Genomic DNA, 18,945 nt, shown 5'->3' on the forward strand with positions numbered 1-18,945 from the left:
AAATTCGAAAAACAACTCTAAAAACATTTCTAAATAGAATATATTTTATTTTACGTTTCTGTTTATATAAAAACCTAAGTAATTAATACAAAACAAGACGAAAAAAAAAAAACAGAATATTTTTAAGCATACACATACATATATAATCCTCATCAACATTATCATCATCATCATGATCATCATCATCATTTCCATCCATATAAATTTTACTTTTAATTTGAAATCTGCTTGCGTGTGTTTAGTAATATAGTACTAATTAGTAATGTATGTATATATAATATATAATATATATAGTATATATATATACTATATAAATGTGTGGGTGTGTGTGTGTGTGTGTAATATTGAAAATATTTGCCATTTGTTTATTTTCTTCTCTCAAATATCAATTTTAACCTTGCAATAAGCGGGGCACAGGGCAATCTATATATCATATATAAATATACATATATATGTGTGTTATCTTTTGTATATATATGTATAGGTAAAGCATATAGTTTATACTATAAATATATGTATGTATGTGAAACGATTAGACGAGCAAAAGCAGCAGCTAAAAGCCTTGATGGGGACAGGACACCAGCAACAGGATCAGTGTTGAACACTTGTCTACTGCATGTATACATTCTGTATCTATATATATATATATGTCTATGTGTGTGTGTGTGTGTTTTGGCTCCCGCTATTGAGCACTGCTTTCAGCTAACAAATCGCCTGCAGCACAAACAACCGCAATTCCTTTCTGCCAGCCATGCGCCTGTTATATACAATCATCAGCCAGGTTGTGTAGGTTGTGTGTGTTCGTGTTGTTGTTGTTGTTGGTTGTGTGTGAGCATTTGAAGCATATATAGCATATATAGAGTTATACATATGTAAATATTTGTTTGCTTGTGCTATCCATTCATTGTGTCTAATCCTTTTTGATGCGCGCCTGAAGGAAGCAGTAGAGTATGCCCGCCTGGGCCATCACATCAACAGTGCTCGCTGCCAAGGGATCCTTTTGTTTGACCTGCGTCTGGCCAGGACGAAGTAATGTGGGCCCAAATACCATGGCCAAATTGTGCAGCGACATTTTGTTATCCGCCTCCTTCTCGTGCACCCTGTGAAGCATTTGGAATACATTATAGTTGAACCTGAAGCATATCCATAGACTGTGCTCTCTCTCTCTCTCGCTCACCTGATTAGATGATCCAGTATCAGATTGATTGAGGCTTTGTTAGCCGGCGGCAGCTCCTCAAATATCTTGAGCAGCTCGTTGATGCGTGTGGCTTCGTTGTTTGTCAATTTGCTGTATGTTTCGAAGAAGCGTGGATAGAGCAGATCCGTGAACAGCGCCTCCGGCAGCTCACGCAAGAATGTCTTCAGTATGCCCGTCACCGAATGGATGTCCACCTCTCGCAGCAGCTGCTCCGCCTCGTATGCGTCTGCGCAAAGTGTGACACATGAATTGCTATGCATGCTAACGGACATTTCCAGCTGCTGACTTACCCGACTCGAACGCCTTCTTCAGCTTGGCCAGGTCGGAGGCAGAGCCACTGACGCGATAGCAGCCAACCTCCAGCATTCCACGTCGCTCCACTTCCCGAATGCAGGCACTGATTATGAACGGAATGTCGCGTTTCTCGCGCCTGCAACAGGAGAAATGCAAAATGAATGTGGGAAACATATAAAACTTTTTAAGCTGATCCATTTCTAGTTAAGATTTGTGGAAATGGGAAATCGAAATCTCGAAAACTCTTGCCCTACTAGCTTAAGCGTTAAATGTACGTTTTCCTAACTACATTTTCATCCTCTCTCTTCTTCTCTACGCCTATCAAACTCTCCTTTACCAGGCAGTGAAGCTTACTTTAATACTTGACTCATTTTGGCACCAAAGAGCGCGCCTGGCTTGGTGCTGCCGCGGCACTGCTCGCCGGGCACAAAACGGAAGGTGGCGGTCAGCTCCAGGGTTTCGCTCAGCTTCAGGTTGCGCGTCTGCGTCGTCTCCGTCAGCCAGCTGCGGCTCAACTGTGTCGCAGCAGAACCAAGAAGAAGAAGGAGGAGAAGAACAAGAGAAGGACATTCAATTATACCGTAAAATGGCAATGCGTTTGCTTAGCTCACCTTGAGTATGTATTTGGCACGAAGCAGCGGCCGCTCCTTGGCCTCGTAGAGCAGCACACGCACATTCTGGCTGCCCTCCAGTTCGAGCATGAAACTCTCGTTCCACATCGGCGTCTGACTGCGACAGATCATCTTGGTGGTTGCCTTGCGGAAGTAATGGCCATACGAGTCCACCTCGATGCATATGTACAGATCGGTTGGCTGCTCGAGGCCCTGCAGTCCCTGCACGCCCATATGCAGATCGCCGACAAGCAGACTCTCATCGTTCGTGTTGCGCATCAGATAGGAGCCCATTTCAGTCTTCATGCCCTTCTGCATGGCCACTATGAAGGCGGTCACCTCCAGCGAGTTGATCGTATTGGCTCCAGGCAGCGTGCACTTTTGCTAAAGTGTAGGAGGAGAGGGTTAATATGGGGTAAAGATTAAAGGCAACAAGTTACGAGTGATCTAGTGTAGATACTCTCTATGTATATATATCTCTCTCTTTCTTTCTCTCTCACCTGGAGCGACATTATCGAGTCTATCCACTGAGTGCGCTCAAAGTCGGAGCTGAGGAAGAAGGTCATTGTCTTATTGTTGGCCTTGTTGCCCAGCCGCAGCACCAAATTGGGCGTGGCCAGCACCAGCTGTGACTCCAGATCGGCCAGTTTGCGTCGATATTTGTCGCCGGTGCGCACGCCGTTCGCTTCGAGCGTCAGCTGATCGCGCACCGATCGCAAATTGCGCTTCACTTGCGATATGTTCGCGGGACTAGATTCCTTGAGGTCCGCACTGGTGTCGGACTCCTCGTGCACGATGACATCCTTGAGCGGTATATACCATTTGAGCTCGTAGTCGATGCGATCGCGGCCCAGCGCTTTGTACTTGGCGCACGCAATCACATCGTTGAAGAGGAACAAATGCCGCAGCTTGCGATGCCCGTCGACCAGCTCCACAATGAACGAATTGCGCACCATGCGACGCAGATTGCGATTCGATTCGGTGGGCAAACGCTGATTGACCACATTGAATTGATTGAGGAACATTTGTATGATCTTCTGGGCCTGTCGCAGCGGCTGATGGTCCGGATGATTTGGCGGCGTCTCGCGCAACAGATCATTGAAGACGAGCGCATTGATTTGCACTCGCGCCACCGGCTTGTGCAGCAGATCCTCCAGCGTCAGCGACTGTTCCGTCTGCAGATTCACCACAATTGTGGAGACAATTTTCTTGAATTGCGGATTATTGGCGCTGCACTTCTTCACCGTGTCGATCGCCTGGCCATAGTTGTGCAGGAATGCGCTATACAGATCGAACATGTCCGCCAGCCGCTTGAAGGGCTCCCCAATCAGCACATCGCCGCCCTCATGCGCCACAATTGTCTTCAGATCGCTCAGAAAGGCGGTGTGCACTTTGTACAGATCTTCGATATTAAAGAAAATCGTATTCTCCTCCTCCTGCTTGATCACAGGCTGTGATGTGCCCAGTGTGGCGTGTATAGCGCGCTTATACTGCGGGCAAAAGCGAGAAGGGATTAGCTATACATGATATATATGATCATATTATATCTATGGACTACTCACCTGTATCATCTTGTTCAGGCACTCCACATAGATCGTCTCGCTGTGTATGATGGAGCTCAGTATGGAGCGGATCTTGGCGCCACGCGCGTTGCCCGATAACTAGAGGAGTACAGAGGGAGAGCTATTAATACATACATCTCACGATTCCGTGCAGTCTACAACTGTGGGTGTGTCATCTACAAAATGATTGCATGAAGGGCTTTATCTATGCGTGTGCTTTAGCTATAACCCTTGCACCAGAAATTAGAAACAAGAAACTGTACACAAATATACATATCAATATATGAAGATGGAGTGGAACAAACGACAGAGAGAGAGAGAGAAAGAGAGAGAGAGAGAGAGAAGAAGATATGTACAGCTAATGACTTGAATCGGATGTATTTACATACATATATCATGTTCTGTTCTGGTTCGCTCTGTGGAAGAGTCTGGCTCAAGAAGTAGCGCGACTTTTGAATTCGTATACTCGATTTTAGACTTTTTTATGGTGTTGTATTGGGACTCATATCCCTTACTTATGCCTAGTGCTCTCATTCATTTTGAATTCTCGAAATTTTCATGTTTGACAGCTGTGCTCTGGCTCCTATTCCATTTTTGGCTAGGAGCGTAGAAAACTTTGCGACTTCTTCATAACTCTGAAGAGCTTATGATGGCGGATCTAGAAATTAACAAGATTCCAGATCGAGGTTTGAAAGTAAATCATCTCTGATGAAGATGGAGATTGGAAGCCCAATAAGTAGAAAACAACCAGATCAAAATTCGTGATACTTTTTGAACAGAACTCGTATATATACAGGTAGAGAGAGGGAGAGAGAGAGAGAGAGAGAGAGAGAGACGGAGAGAGGGCGAAGTATATATGTACATACAGCTAAAACATATCGATTTTGTTGGATATATATACATACATATACATTATAGCACATACACATACATATTATATACATATATTATGTTTTATACTTTATAATAAAGTTATATATGCATGACATAGACAGAGACAAGTAGAGAGAGAGAGAGAGAGAGCGATACGAATGCACTATGCAATGCAACAAAATATTGATACGATTTGGAACTATATAAAACATACATATTAATAGATGCCTAGACATGTTTTTCCAATATTATTAACAGACATATATAGATATAGATATATAGAGAAATTCACTATTAAAAATAAAAGAAATATTTACAAATGTTCAGCTAAAGATTCTGTTGCATAATGCCCATACATATCTATGTATATGGATGTCTATATATATATGTATATGGATGGGTGGGTGTGGGTATATGTATAGTATGTGTTGTGTATACGATTTTCATAACGGTAAATAGAACAGAAAACAAAAGGAATACAACGACAACAAGAACGAAAAGGAAAAACATTGAACAAGCGCATTCCAAAACAACAACAACAAAAAACGAAGCAAATATATTTATAGATCTATACATACATATATATATATATGATATATGGTATATATATATGCATAGAATCTATGTACAAAGGATTATATGTACACATATTTATATATATATATGATATACAGATGTCATATAAAAAATGCTAGGCTAAGCCTTGAATCAAGCGGATTTTTTTTCCGGTACTCACGAGTATCGCCGAAACTAAGTTCTGTTCACAAAAAAATCAAAAAAAAAATTTTAAAAATCAAAAATTAAAACAAAACAAAAAAAATCGTTTGAAGATCAAAAAGAAAGAAAGAAAAAGAAATCGAAAATTCGTGGTTAGTAAATATTTAAATATTAGTTATACGTTTACAATAGATATTATTATTATTAATATTATTGTTATTCATATTTGTATTATTGTTTTAGATAAACATAGTATTGTTGGCGCAAATCTCTTAAGCATTCTGCACAAAAAACAAAATTGGTAGGCTCTTGAGCAAATTAAAAATATAAGTTTTTTGCTCTTATAAATATGATGATCATAGATCTTATAGTGCCCTGAGATATGATTGAATTTATAGATCCATTAGAACATAATCTGGAAGATCAAATGTGTAGTATTTTTATGAGCTATAGGATCGCACATTTAATGAGATCTGTAAAAGTTCCTCCTCCACATAAATTGTAGGATCTATAGAGGCTATAGTCTGTAAAGTCTTAAACATCTACATGCCCTGGGATAAGATTTTCCCTTCTTTTATGAGATACATATACCACATTAATACAGTCAATACAGCCCATAAGATATTTGAGATCTGTAAAGTCTACAAAATCTAAGTCATATAAGAAAATGAAAATATCTGTCAGACCTATCAGATTTTTAAGAGCTATGATGCCCAACTGATGAGATGCATAAGATCTATAACTAATGGAATTTTCTTTATAACTCTTTTATGCACTTTTAAATTTAAATGAGTTCCTTCGTTTTCCCCAGCTCGTTTAACTGGGCGTGTTTGAATGACGGATTGATTGATGTTTGACTGATGAGCACCATGGAAAACGAATTTACCTGTGAGCGCGTGACTAGAAATAGAAAGTGAGAAACTTCTCTCAAATTCCCAAAAATCTCAAATTGACTTAGCATTTCGAAGGCTTTTGAATTACTTGAGGCTCAAATAACGAGCATAATGAATGAATGATTCACGTTTATTCGAAAACTTGCTTCTAAGAACTTCGGACCTCAACGCAAACGGACTGGTAATGCTCAACTAAAGCAAAGTCCCTGAGAAACGAAGAGGTTCGTTCTATTTCCATTCATTCGATTTGATTTTCCAAGGCGACTTGAAAAGCTCGAAACGAACCGATCGACGCAGCTGACGCATGCAATTTGGAAGCAATTAGTTGAAGTGAGCATGTGCCCGGCACAGGTGTGGACAGACTGGTCGAGATTCGATTATGGCTTAGTCATGTCAGCCGAAGTGCTTGCATCAGCGGCAATTGGATGGCAATTAGACAAAAGCAATTAGCCGTTAGCTGTGGATTTCCTAGTCATATATCTCTAAAGTAGACTCTATAATAGACCTAGTCTTAGTCAAGTAAGTGGGCCAGCTGGGGCAGCCAACGAACCTTGCGTAGAGCGCCCGGTGTCTGTGATGTGGATGTGCTGCTGTGCTGTTGCTCGTCATGCGAGATGGTTCGTAATATGGGCGGACCCTCGTATTCGCCATCGCTGTCCAGTGAACTGGAGCGCGTCTCGTTGCTCTGGCTGATGTTGGGGAGAGACAAAGTGCGTTAGGATGTGGCCAATCGATGCACTGCATTATCCCATTCAGCACTTACATAAAATAATCAATGTTCACATAGTTGGACGTACGGCCGGGAGATTCGGGATCCGTTACGCTCGTCTGACTGCTCAACTGGGCCATGGGCAAGGTGCTGCCTGGCGTGGACAGATCGTCGCGACTGGACGAGGAGCCGGTGCGGCCAGGCTTTATGAATACGTACTCCCCATCGGCATTGTCCAGCGGCACGGTGTCATAATAGGGCTCATTGTCCGTCTGCTGGGCCGCCTTGGCGCTGTCCGAGCTGAGCGAGGACACCGACTCATAGCTCTTGATCTGAGAAGAAGAAGAAGAAGGCATACTTGAATGAGCTGAGAAACAGTGGGAATTTAGTGTTGAGCCCTTACCGCCTCCGATATGCCTTGTGATGCGAGCGACTCCTTGGAGCCGACGCTGCGCTGCGCACTGGCCGGCATCTCCGCATCGCTGGCCTGCAGTGAGACGCGCGACTTCTTCTCCAGGCTGCTCGTCGAGCTGCTGTCCGCCGCCGCCAGCTTGGCCGTCTTGTTGAGGCTGCCCGTTGGCGAGGCGCCGACAGCACCCGCCGCCGCGCTCCGACCGGCCGGTGTGAGGGCACGTCCCGGCGTGGATGCAGTGCGTCCTAAGCTGCCACCATTGCTGTTGCTGTTGCTATTGCCATTGCTGTTGCCGTTGCTGTTGCTGTTGCTGTTGGCATCGCTGCGCTTTGATCCATGCTCGAGACTGTCCGTCTTGCCAACCATTTTGCGGCCCAGCTCCTCCATCAGCTCGGGCGTATTCGCCAGCTTGCCCAGCTCTGGCGTTGTCTTTCGATTCGCTGCATACTTCGACTCTAGATTCTCCGATGACTTCTGTCGCAAGATATCCGATGGCTTTATATTCCGCTCCAGCGAACTGGCCGGACTCTCGCCGGAACTGCTGCCCGGCAACGGCATTGCACTGCCCGCATAGGGCGTCTCACGCTTTGGCGACGACGACAACAGCTGCTGCTGCTGCTGCTGCTGCTGCTGGCTGGGAATGGTGGGCGGCTCGACGCGTCGTATGTTCTTTGGCGGCGGTCTGCAATGAGATGCGAGTGTGAGTGAGACGACGTTGTGGTTGGCCAACAGAACTATGCTCCAAACCTGAACCAACTCAGTAAACTACATGAATATATTCGATTAGTAAGACCCCAAGGTTTCCCTTCACTTATCGTTTGCCCTTCCTTTGACTTATCGTTTGTCTGACACTCGAATTATATTATGGAAACATTTATCACATTGTCAATGCATGGGTGGGGCATTTGCTACAGACCCATAGGCCTTTCCTACCTAATCTAGCAATTTAGCTTGGAGTCAGAGCTCTGTAAAATTTTAATGTAGAATCAATCAAAAATATTTCATCAAGTTAGGATATACGAAAGTAAATGGTATCTATAGATGTTTGTATGTTCCAATACACGAAAACAATCTAACGATTTAGTCAGATTAGATTTGACCAAGTTAAGATTTAGACTATGATATTTTTAGTCAAATTTCTTAAGCAAACAAATTTCCGACAAACAAGTTTAGCTAACCTAAAAGATAACAAGTCCTAAAACTCTATATACCAATAGACTTTGGGTAATTTTAGTCAAGAAAGACGAGCAAATCCGAAATTGAATTTCTTCAGAGTCTGATTTAGACTCTTAAGAAATGTTATCCTTGTGTTTATATATAGAGTCCCAAAATAAGCTACAAATTTGTCTCCACTAAATTTCCAATGTTTTCCCTATTGGTAATCCCCGACTCACCTGGGTGGCATTTTCTTTTTGGCATCCAGATGTGCGGCATACGATGAGGCGGACATGGCGGGCGATGTCATTGATGGCGATAAGGGCGGCGCCGTCGCCTCCGCTCCAGCGGCCTTGCTGCGCTCCGGATAACGTCCGAATGTGGATGGCGGCGTGGGCGCGTTATCATTGAGCCCCAACGCCGAGGCGGCATCATCGTGATCCTTGTCCTTGGCCTCCTTCACCTCGATGACGGTGACGAATTGCGATGTGCGCAACGGCTTCACTTTCTGCTCCACATGTATCCCGCTCGCCTCTGCCTGGCCAATCGTCTCCTGCTGCTTGCTGTTGTTGTTGTTGTTGCTGTTGCTGTTGCTGCTGTCGTTTGGCCTTTGTTGTTCGTTGGCTTTCTGAGTACCGCTGCCAATGGAGGCCGCCAGCTCGGTGATGCACTGCTGCAGCGCTCCATTGGCGTCCTTCTCATTGCCGCTGTCTTTTTTATCCTCGCGCTCGAAGCTGTGCTCCGTGAGACTGCGCTTGCCCGTCGGCGGGGCCGAGCTCAATCCGCCCCCGCCCTCATTCTGTGTGTGTGTGTATTTGTTGTCGGTGCTCAACGAGAGCCTGTCCTTGTCCTTGTCCTTGTTAGCCGATGACGCAGACGATGCCTCACGCAGATTCAAACTAGATTTCTGCAATACAAACAGAGAGAGAGAGAAAGAGAGATAGAGAGAGTGAGATAAGAGTGTGAATTAGTTTGAAGGTAGATGAATGCATTTGAAGGTCTATCTCCTGAGATTCTTAATAGCCCATTCAGACATAGAAATAGTTGGGATGAATACCCACAGAATATGTGAGCTGAGGCTAAACATATAAATTAGAAGTGGGATATACTCGTACATATATTATTTATTATACTTATGTCCATATATCGAACAAATTATGGACATAGGGATAGATAATATATTAATCTAAGCTTATAGCAGGGGCATTCATATACAACAGCATTCATAAAAATAAACTAGAATTTCAATTGAAATCTCTCTCAAATGAGTCCAAAGACAAACTAACCGAAACTAAGTACAGCATTTGAATAATATAATGCGCCCTATGAGTTCTAACGGCACTTTTAATGACAGTCCAGTGAGCACAGATGCGTTGGCCAGCTTAGTCAGCGAAAGAAGAATGAAAATGCCCACAACATGTGGCGTTGCGTAAATTAATTGACGTGAATGGCAAAGTGGGAGCTGAGTAAGGCGTAACAGTTAAAGTGTTGAATAGATTAAAATGAACAACGTAGGCCAAGTGGACTAGAACAGTAGACAAAGAACTAAGTTACTAACCGAAATGGAATAAGCATATACAAAATATTTTAGCCTTTAGTTAGCTAAAAATATCTGAGCTTAATAAATCCCTGTAATCGAGACTGCACTGCGCTCAATCAACTACCCAATTGAACTGGTTCAAATGTCAACAGGCTCCACTCATTCACGCTGCATGCAAGAAAAGTTCACAGATCCTCTCTCTCTCCCTCTCTCAGTCACTCACTCTGCAGGTAAACAAGGTGAATGCAACGCCCTAAGGCCACCCGACAAAGCTAGCAACTCTTTTGAGATTTAACAGTTAGATTCAATGTACTGCCAAAGGCAACAGGTTCAACTGAATCAAGTTCATATTGCAAGAGCTAGAAGATCCACCATCTCTCTCTCACTTTATCAAATGCCAAAAAAAAAACTCGCCAGAAACTGAAAGCTTTTCGGAGCACTGAATGCCACGCCCCAACTTTACCCCGACCCCTTTAACACGCCCACGCCCTGGTCATTTGCTCAGGCAGAGCACGTAACGCATTTCTCTAACACGTTGAGCGGTTCCATTAACAGCGACGACAACAACAACAACAAGTGGCAGAAGCAAACAACAAAACAGAAACAGAAAGAGAAAGAAAAAGAAGCAGAAAAAGTCAGACAAATAAGCCAAACTTTGCGTGGAACGTGTGCGTGTATCGGAGCATATACAAACATACATACATAAGTATGTACGCTGTACATATTTTACGCCTTTTTTTGGCAAAATTGTTTTTGGCAGCGAAAAAAAGTGAAAACTATAAGATACAAATTAAAAAGAGAGCAACTTTTTAATTTAGTTTTTTTTTTATTTGAAGCCAAAATAAAGAAAATTGGCAGCAAAAATTGAATTTGTTGAGCTTATTTATTTGAAGTGTGTGTGAGAGAGACGCGCTCGACGTAAAGTGTGCGCCTGTGTGTGCTTGTGTGTGTGTGTTTCGGGGGTGGGCATGGGCCAAGCAGCAGCCGGCAACAGCTGTACGTTTGCATGTGTGTGTGCTTAAATGTGTCCAAGCGAAGCGAAGAAGAAAGCGTGCAATAAAAGTTGACGGCGAAGGTCGTACACACACGCGCGTCGCAGACACAGACACACGCACACATGCACCCATGCACAATCCACACGCACTTGGGCGGCAGCAAATTCATGAGAGATGTTTGAGAGCTGAGCTCAGCTTTTGGCTGCACTCTTTCTCTCTCTCTCTCTCTCTATCTATCTCTTTGCCCCTGGGGCATTCGTGTGCGCCATGTCGATACAATTATTTAGCATATTTTCAATCAACTAACACACACACACACACATAGCCATACGCGCACACTTAGCTCAACAAAATATTATGAATGTGAATCATGTTTGGCGGCGCCAAACTCTAAAACAACAACAGAAAATAATCATCCACATTTAATTGTCGTTTTAAAACTGTTCAATTTTCCGAGAAAAGTACATTTGAAGTTGTTAATAGAAATGTTCAAATCCACAAATATTTATGCAAGCAAACAGTTGTTAATATACAAATGTGCATAATATGCATACCTACATATGTACATATACGAACAGTATGACGAAAATCTATTTTTAGTCATTCATATTATATTTATCGCATGTTATTAATGTTTAATTTTACCTTTAATTAGTTTTAGTTTTTTATAGATTTAAGATATATACTCTCAATAGTAAGTATACCACACATATTTTTTCCATAAAAAAGTATTTAAACCACTGTCTATTGTTTTGATTTGCTTTTAAACAGATCCCGTTAGACTTGAGCTAAAGTGCTTATCCCTCTCTCTCGTATGTACGCTTGCATTTGCATACACAGATACACATACACTTGCATATGCACACATGCATACATACATATGTATGTATGTACATACTAATGTTGAAGCGTGTGCATTTCTCTGTAACAGTAGGGTTTACAGCCGCTTAGCGGGCATTTAACAGATATCTGTTTGTTACAGCTTTTGTTCTATGTTAATCATCAATCAATTAGAAAACAATTGCTAGGAAATTTATTGCTTATAGTATGACTTGCATTCATACATCAGTGCACATGAAGTAAATACTTCCTATACAAAATGTAATACATGCATATACATACATACATACATATGTATGTATTCGATTTGTCAAACAGCTACACATGTAGTTGGTATTTTATATTTCGTGAGCGAGAGATAAAAATTACTTTTGCTAATCAAAAGTTTTTAATCAAATATTTCCATTAGCCAAAAACAGCAAACGCCACAAATGTTTTCCGTCTAAAATATGCTACAGTTAACTATTACCCTCTCCCTCTTTCTGTCTATGACTCTTTCTCGCTCATTTTCTTCGATTTGCTTTTGCAGTGCACTTTACTAAGGTCTAGTGAGTCGCTGCCTTGGTTGAGGCGCTTTTTGCTGATACCACATACAAGCTGCTTATCAATGCGAAGAATGGCGCAGAGATTTGGATTTGTAGGCGATGTCAACGTCGTTGCGGGCCTAAAGAGAACTGTGGAAGAAGGGCGCTGCGAACAAACAGATATGTATGCACATACACACACACATACATGCATATCAACATACATATGTATAAATATGTGTGCGTGTGCTTTGAAGTGTTTCACTTTACGGTTTTTGCTTTACTCTCTTAACGGGTTCTTAGTTACTTAGCTACTTGATGCCAATTAAAATGTAAAGCAAAGGGTATATTGATTCAACTGGTCTGTGAGCATTCACTATATCTAGCTCGAAAATGTAATATTATTTAATCTGAGAACATAGATATAAGTTAAAATTTGTAAGATAAATAAATCATTTCTGACACAAACTTGTGGTATGCCTGGCATTACAGGGTATTTTTTGCTCACTTCGAAAAATATCGTTTTTGTTTTTATTTGAAGTCCCATAATTTGCGCATTTGTGTGAGTGCGATAAGTTTATTGATTTTAACTTGTGATAAATACAACAAATTCATATTGCTTTGTTGTTGCCGGAGACACGCACACACGCTCATTCACACATGCATAGTCATAGATTGTGTACGCTGGCTGAATACGCACCCCTCTGGTCCATAATTTGAACTTCTCTTTGAAGGAAGACATGCTCCTTACAGCAGCGCCGTCAGCAGCAGCGCCGCTGTTTTCGCTTCTTCCACTCTCTTTCGCAAACAGACGCTCTCTCGCTCTCTGTTGTTATTATTATTATTGTTGTTGTTCAACCAACAACAGCAACTTTGGTGTGTTGCCCACGCAATTGCAGTTGCAAAAGCGAACGAAACGCAGCGACACGACGCGATACACGACACGAGACGAGGGGAAGCAATTGATAGCCGAGCTCCGCCCTGCGGCTGGCTGGCTGGCTGCAACAGCAACAACAACTGTATATTTAAGGCTAAACGGCAACGGTGATTGCGACGACGACGGCGACGTAGACGTAGACGTCGACGTTGAAGTTGACCACGAAATTTGAGTCAACCGAGCACGTTAAAAAAAAATAATTAAAAAAAAAAAAAACAAACACTCGCACGCCCAAATTACGGTTTAGGCCAAAAAAAAAAAAAAACACTCGCACTTTATACCGTTGGAATTATTACTTTTTGCTACGCTTTATTTACGTAATTTGTGCACTTTAAACTGTGTTTCACTGGAAATTGAACTCTTTTTATAATGCAAATGCAGAGAGATTGCATGGAACTTCTTTCAGTTCAGCTCGGTTCAGTTCAGTTCAGTTCTTTGTTGCTTCACATGCGTAGCCCGCGTTGGCGGCGTTGATTGCGATTGGGTCTGTTGGGTGGAGTGTGGAGTATGCGGGTGTGCATATATGTGAATGTGTGTGTGCGTGTGTGTACGTGTGTATGTGTGTGGGAAGGGGTCTATACGCCACCTGGACGGATAGCTACAACATTGACCGCTTGACGTTGGGCCCGCTTTTGGATGTTGTTATTCACCGAAACTAGTGACTACTGTCGACTGGCGGCGATTCGCGGCTGCTCCGGGTGTCAGAATCAGTCGAAGTCAGCGACGGCGACGACGCGCAAACCGAAAGAAATACAACAATACCAACAACAACAAAAAGAAGCAGCTCATATACACTCACACAAACTTGAATAGAACACATGGATGACTATGTGTGCGTAGATAACGGGCAAAATTAAAGATATCGAAGTGGTAGAACAGACGAACGTACATACATACATACATACATACATATGTATGTATATGTAGTCAAACGAACGCACTGTGTCGTCCGTACACACACTCTCTCAGACACAAAGAGAATGCATGTGGGCTAGCAGCGGTGGGGAGCCGGAGGGTTGAAGGAGCCGAATATTAGGTGGGCAGCGTCATCAGCGGAAACTGTTGAATATTATTTCAAGCCACAGATGCCTAGATAACGCATATACAAAATACATACATATATTCGCAGAATGAGCTAGTTCCAGATTAGGACGCAAAACAGTTAAAGTGGAGTTAGGAATCCAACGAAATCCGGATCATTTGTGTGAGAACTAGTTCCCATTAGGTATCAAACTAGTTGAGCTTAGGCCCACCCTGCTCAACTCTAGCACTTATGCAAGATACAAAACAATTAGTTCGGGTTTGTTCTAAAACTAGTTCACTTCGGGCCACCGAAAGAACGTGTTAAGAAAAGGTCAAAAATTAGTTCATTTTAGCCACCAACACTTTAAAATTACAAAAGCTCACGTAGGACAAAAATGAACTAGTTCCGAATGGGTGTTAATGAGCTGGCCAATTGCAATTACAGGGGCTTTCATGGGGTGACAATGGCTAAGTCAATATGTTGGCGCTGCTCAACAGCTGCGCTAGCTAAACTGATAAGGACTGATAAGGGCCGCACGGGCAATGAATGGCTGAGCACAGGGTGCCCGGACCACCCGGTTCCGCCCACTTTTGTCAATTGCTGTGCGCCTGGTAAATGCTAACTGTTAACGCAATCAGCAGCCGCTTCTGTTGCCGCAAGATCAAACAGCAATTACAATATTGATAGCAATAACAATGCAAATATGTATAAATAATAATGCTAATAGTATTAATAAATAATAAGAATAATAACAATATATATGCATATACATATATACTGTATACATATATGTATATTTAAAGAGCATTACAAATACTTACGTAGTCTTTGTCCACGCCAGCGCCTGGGCCTGCAGTTGCACCATTGGCAGCGACGCCGACACCGACACCGACACCGCTGCTGCTGGGCGATTGTTGCGATGCTGCCGGATTGTCGGCGGCTGATTCGAATAAGGTTGTGGGATCACCGCCAGATTCACGATATTTCTCAACATCGGAGAGCAAACGTTCCAGATACTCGACATAGAGCGTCTCCTGTTCCAACTCTTTGCTTAAGTCTGTGATTTTTTGTTTATGCCGTTCGAGGCTGCCGCGCACATCCTGTTCCCAGTCGTCGGATAGGGAGCTTTGTGGAAACCGTTGCATCCACAAGCGTTGAAAATCATCGAAAACGCTCATTTTACAGCGTCGGCGGCCAGCAGCAGCTGCACCAGCTGTGTTCCCCCCTTGGTGATTGTTGTAACTGCTGCGGCGGCGGCTGCTGCTGCTGCTGCTGCGCTGCCCACTTTGGTGAGAGCGAAAGCTTTGACTGCGGCTTAGAGCTTGAGCTTTTTATGTAAGAAGCGCCAGTTGTGCGTTACGTTACGTTGCGTTGCGTCGCCCTGGCCTGCCTGTAAAGGTGTGTGTTTGTGTATATAAGTAAGGGAGTGAGCTAATGCATGTGTGCGTGTCTCAATATATATGCATGTGTGTGTGTATTTGTGAGACTGCATGCAGGAGAGCAAATGCGCGCTCTCTCTGCATCCTGGATCAACAACAAAAACAACAGTAGCCGTAGCCAACGAATCATCAACGGCAACAACCACTACATCTCGACAGCAGCAACAACAACAACAACAATAGCAGCAGCGAGTGCATCACGACTTTTGAAAGGTTTTCAGTTTCAGTTTTGTGTTTCTGTTTCTGTTTCGGTTTCTGTTTTGTTCTTATGCTTTGCCTGTGCTGCTGCACTTGTATTGTAGTTGTGCATGTGTTTGGCTGCGTATTGCTGTTGTTGCTACTGCTACTGCTGCGGTGCCCTTTCTTATGCGTTCGTATGCTGTGTTTGTCTGTGTGTAGCTGCAACGGGAGATACTTCATTTATTATTTTTTTTCTTCTTGCTTTTAGTTTTGGTCTTAGCCAAGGCCATTAAGTTGTTGTGCATCTCTACTAGCTACGTTGGAGGCGCAGACGCATTCATTTTGTTCAGTTTTCACGCACACACAAACACACACATATGCAATTTTAGTGGCAGCGCCGCTCCTGCTGTTGTTGTTGTCGTTGTTGTGACTGCGCCCCTGCCCATGCCACAATCGCACTTACATATGCAGATCCTTTTTTGGGATCGACCGACGCGCGGATCAATTTTTATATTGTTTTATATGCCATTTCATTTTTTATTATTTAATTCCAATTAGATTTCGCTTCGTAAAAAAAATAGCTTCGCACACACATACAACCGACAACATATACGAGCAGATGAGAAGACATTTGCATATACATATGTATGCATTTGGATTAGGGATGCTAAAAGTACACCGATATCTCTAATACATATCGATAAGTATTCGCGACGCTAAAATACCAAATTGGGCAAATGTTTTCAAGCACTGGCTACGGCAATTGTATCGCTTATTTTTGAGTTATTTAATATTTCGAATATTTTATTAAAATAAGAACTTTTTCATATTACAAAATATATACTTATATATTATTTAAGCTAAAAATAAATTAAAAACTGTAAATCTTAATGCGCTGACTCACCGACACTGAAATAAGACTGCTACTCGTAGAACAGTCGGTAATATCAAAAATTGGTGCCCAAATTGCGAAGAGTATTTAATGTGGAAGCATGAATATAAATATAATATTTTTTTTTTCGATATATGTGTAAAATTAATGTAATCTATTGCCATCGAAAATTTAGTAGATTTATTTAGTTGTTATTATTAAATTTTAAATGTCCAACGAAATTACTGGTGGAACTTTGTAGCTATCGGTAATAAATAACCGTCGCAGTTGACTAATCGACCTTCCACCTATGTAGTCAGTGCTGGTTAATGGTTCTTGTTTTATGGTCTTAAATCGTTGCAATTTAAAGTGAATAACCGACTTTTTATGGAGGCGGAGAACTAAAAGAAAAAAACAAGTAAAAAAGCCCCAGTCGAGACTGCTCGACTACGAGATATCCTGATCCCTTCGAGCAACTGATATTTCAATAATTCTTCTCTAACCAAACCCTTTTCTTGACATTGAGCAAGTTATCCACCTAAGACGTCAACGTCAACGTTACTATTAAGTTTTGAAGCTTATAGTTTCAATCCGCAGAGATAAAATTGCTGAAGCTTGATTATAACTAAAAAATTCAACAACAAACTTTTTTCTTTTAATTTTTGTACAACAAATATGACAAGAAAAATTGTTAATGGAAATGACAATATTAATTATGGTATGAATTGATATAAGAATGGAATATTTATTAAAAGAAATAAAAACATTTAACATTAATTATAACAATTTCACATTCTCATTATATCTAATACTTTTCTTGAACGTTAGGAACGAGTCTTGAATATTAAATAAATTAAATAACTTAAGAAAAATATATATTGAATATTTACAAATCCATTGAATAACTTGGCTATGTCTTCAAGTCACTGAAGCATATGCAATAGAGTTTGGCAATTTTATCATTAATACACGTGGAATCCTCTTTATAGGAATTCGTACGACTTATGCTCTCCACATTCACATCGACCGCCTCAGTGATGTTGTTGAAGACAACTGTGGCCTGAAAGTCGGCGCTGTTCTGATGAACCTGGAACTTGATGCGATAGACCGCCTGCTCTATTTAGGGCAGAGCATCTATCCAGCTGACTTCCTCATCTATTCGAATTTCCGTAGAATCTACGCTCTGTAATGTTAGATTGCTACATAGGTGACTGAGATTGAGATTGGATAGAGCAATGATTGGCAGGTGGGGCAATTGTAGGATCTGGGCAAGCCCACACCGTCCGGTGTACCGCCCAGCTCGATGATGTGCTTCAAGGTGTTGTGTAAATCGAAATTGGAGCTCAGACGGTGCTGATTGAGCGCCAGCGCCTCGGCGTACTTCGGATACTGTGCACGAAACCATGGCGGCAAATAGATAAACATCATGGGCAAACGTTCCTCCAAATAGCCCTCGGACAGTTTGAGTAAGCTGCCAAAGCGTGCACCGTGACCGGCAAAGAATATCATAATTGTGTGCTCCAGCGATCCATCGCTGCGATAGCCCAGCAAATCGCCTAGGATCTTGGGTTCCATGGCCGCAGGCATAAAGCAATCGTCGTGACTGAAGTGATTCGACCAGAGCATGCCCCAAATGGGTCGCTCCGCCACAAAACGTTGCATGAACTGTCTGCCGTAGTCGTAAATATAATAGTTGGCCAAGCGACGTCCATAGCAATAGGTCATATAACACCCGGGACAGTCATAGAAGGGCAATTCTTTTTCAAGAGCCCGCAGAAATGGACGAAAATAATAGTCGGTTGGCTTTTTGGTAAAGCCCGGCTTCAGATACGTGAACGTATTCGATCCACTTTCATCCTCCGCATAGGCCGTCAATTAGCTGGCATTGTGGAAATAATTCCAGATCATGGGCAACTTGTCCAGGCAGCCCTTCACGTCCGTATCGCAAACGTGCTGCTTGGCATATATATATATATATATATAATAACCGATTAACGAATAATTTCAATAGCCAAATCAAAGTTGGCCTTAACTTTGGGCTTGCGTCTTATCGGCAAGCAGATAAGACATACATCCATATATACCTTTCTCTATTTGATTAGACACAAACATCTGATATTTACGCATTCGTCGGCCATAACTTGGTCAGTCGACCAGAACTCTCTGGCTCA

At 42.3% G+C, this 18,945-nt stretch overlaps 1 protein-coding gene and 1 pseudogene across 4 annotated transcripts; both read right to left on the reverse strand.

Moving 5' to 3' along the window:
• Window positions 1-22: 22 nt before the first annotated feature.
• RhoGAP1A (Rho GTPase activating protein at 1A) lies at window positions 23-16,565 on the reverse strand. 4 transcript variants are annotated; one of them, XM_030387036.2, is made up of 14 exons: window positions 16,367-16,563; window positions 15,106-15,674; window positions 8,664-9,331; window positions 7,261-7,951; window positions 6,912-7,189; window positions 6,699-6,837; window positions 5,275-5,295; window positions 3,666-3,764; window positions 2,604-3,593; window positions 2,104-2,487; window positions 1,847-2,007; window positions 1,489-1,628; window positions 1,178-1,424; window positions 23-1,100 (listed from the first exon to the last, which is right to left on the reverse strand). In XM_030387036.2, the coding sequence occupies exons 2-14, from the start codon at window positions 15,460-15,462 to the stop codon at window positions 911-913; spliced, it is 4,365 nt and encodes a 1,454-aa protein (XP_030242896.1). In that variant the 5' UTR covers window positions 15,463-15,674; window positions 16,367-16,563; the 3' UTR covers window positions 23-910. The 4 variants fall into 4 exon arrangements, with proteins under 4 accessions (XP_030242896.1, XP_030242897.1, XP_030242898.1 ...); XM_030387037.2 differs by lacking the exon at window positions 5,275-5,295; XM_030387038.2 differs by lacking the exons at window positions 15,106-15,674; window positions 16,367-16,563 and adding an exon at window positions 13,024-13,392.
• Window positions 16,566-17,649: 1,084 nt separating this feature from the next.
• Window positions 17,650-18,852, reverse strand: LOC115563684 (uncharacterized; annotated as a pseudogene).
• Window positions 18,853-18,945: the final 93 nt, after the last annotated feature.

This window comes from Drosophila navojoa, chromosome X (genome assembly GCF_054131105.1).
Source record: "Drosophila navojoa isolate 15081-1374.11 chromosome X, UAZ_NAV_1.0, whole genome shotgun sequence".
NCBI lineage: Eukaryota > Metazoa > Arthropoda > Insecta > Diptera > Drosophilidae > Drosophila > Drosophila navojoa.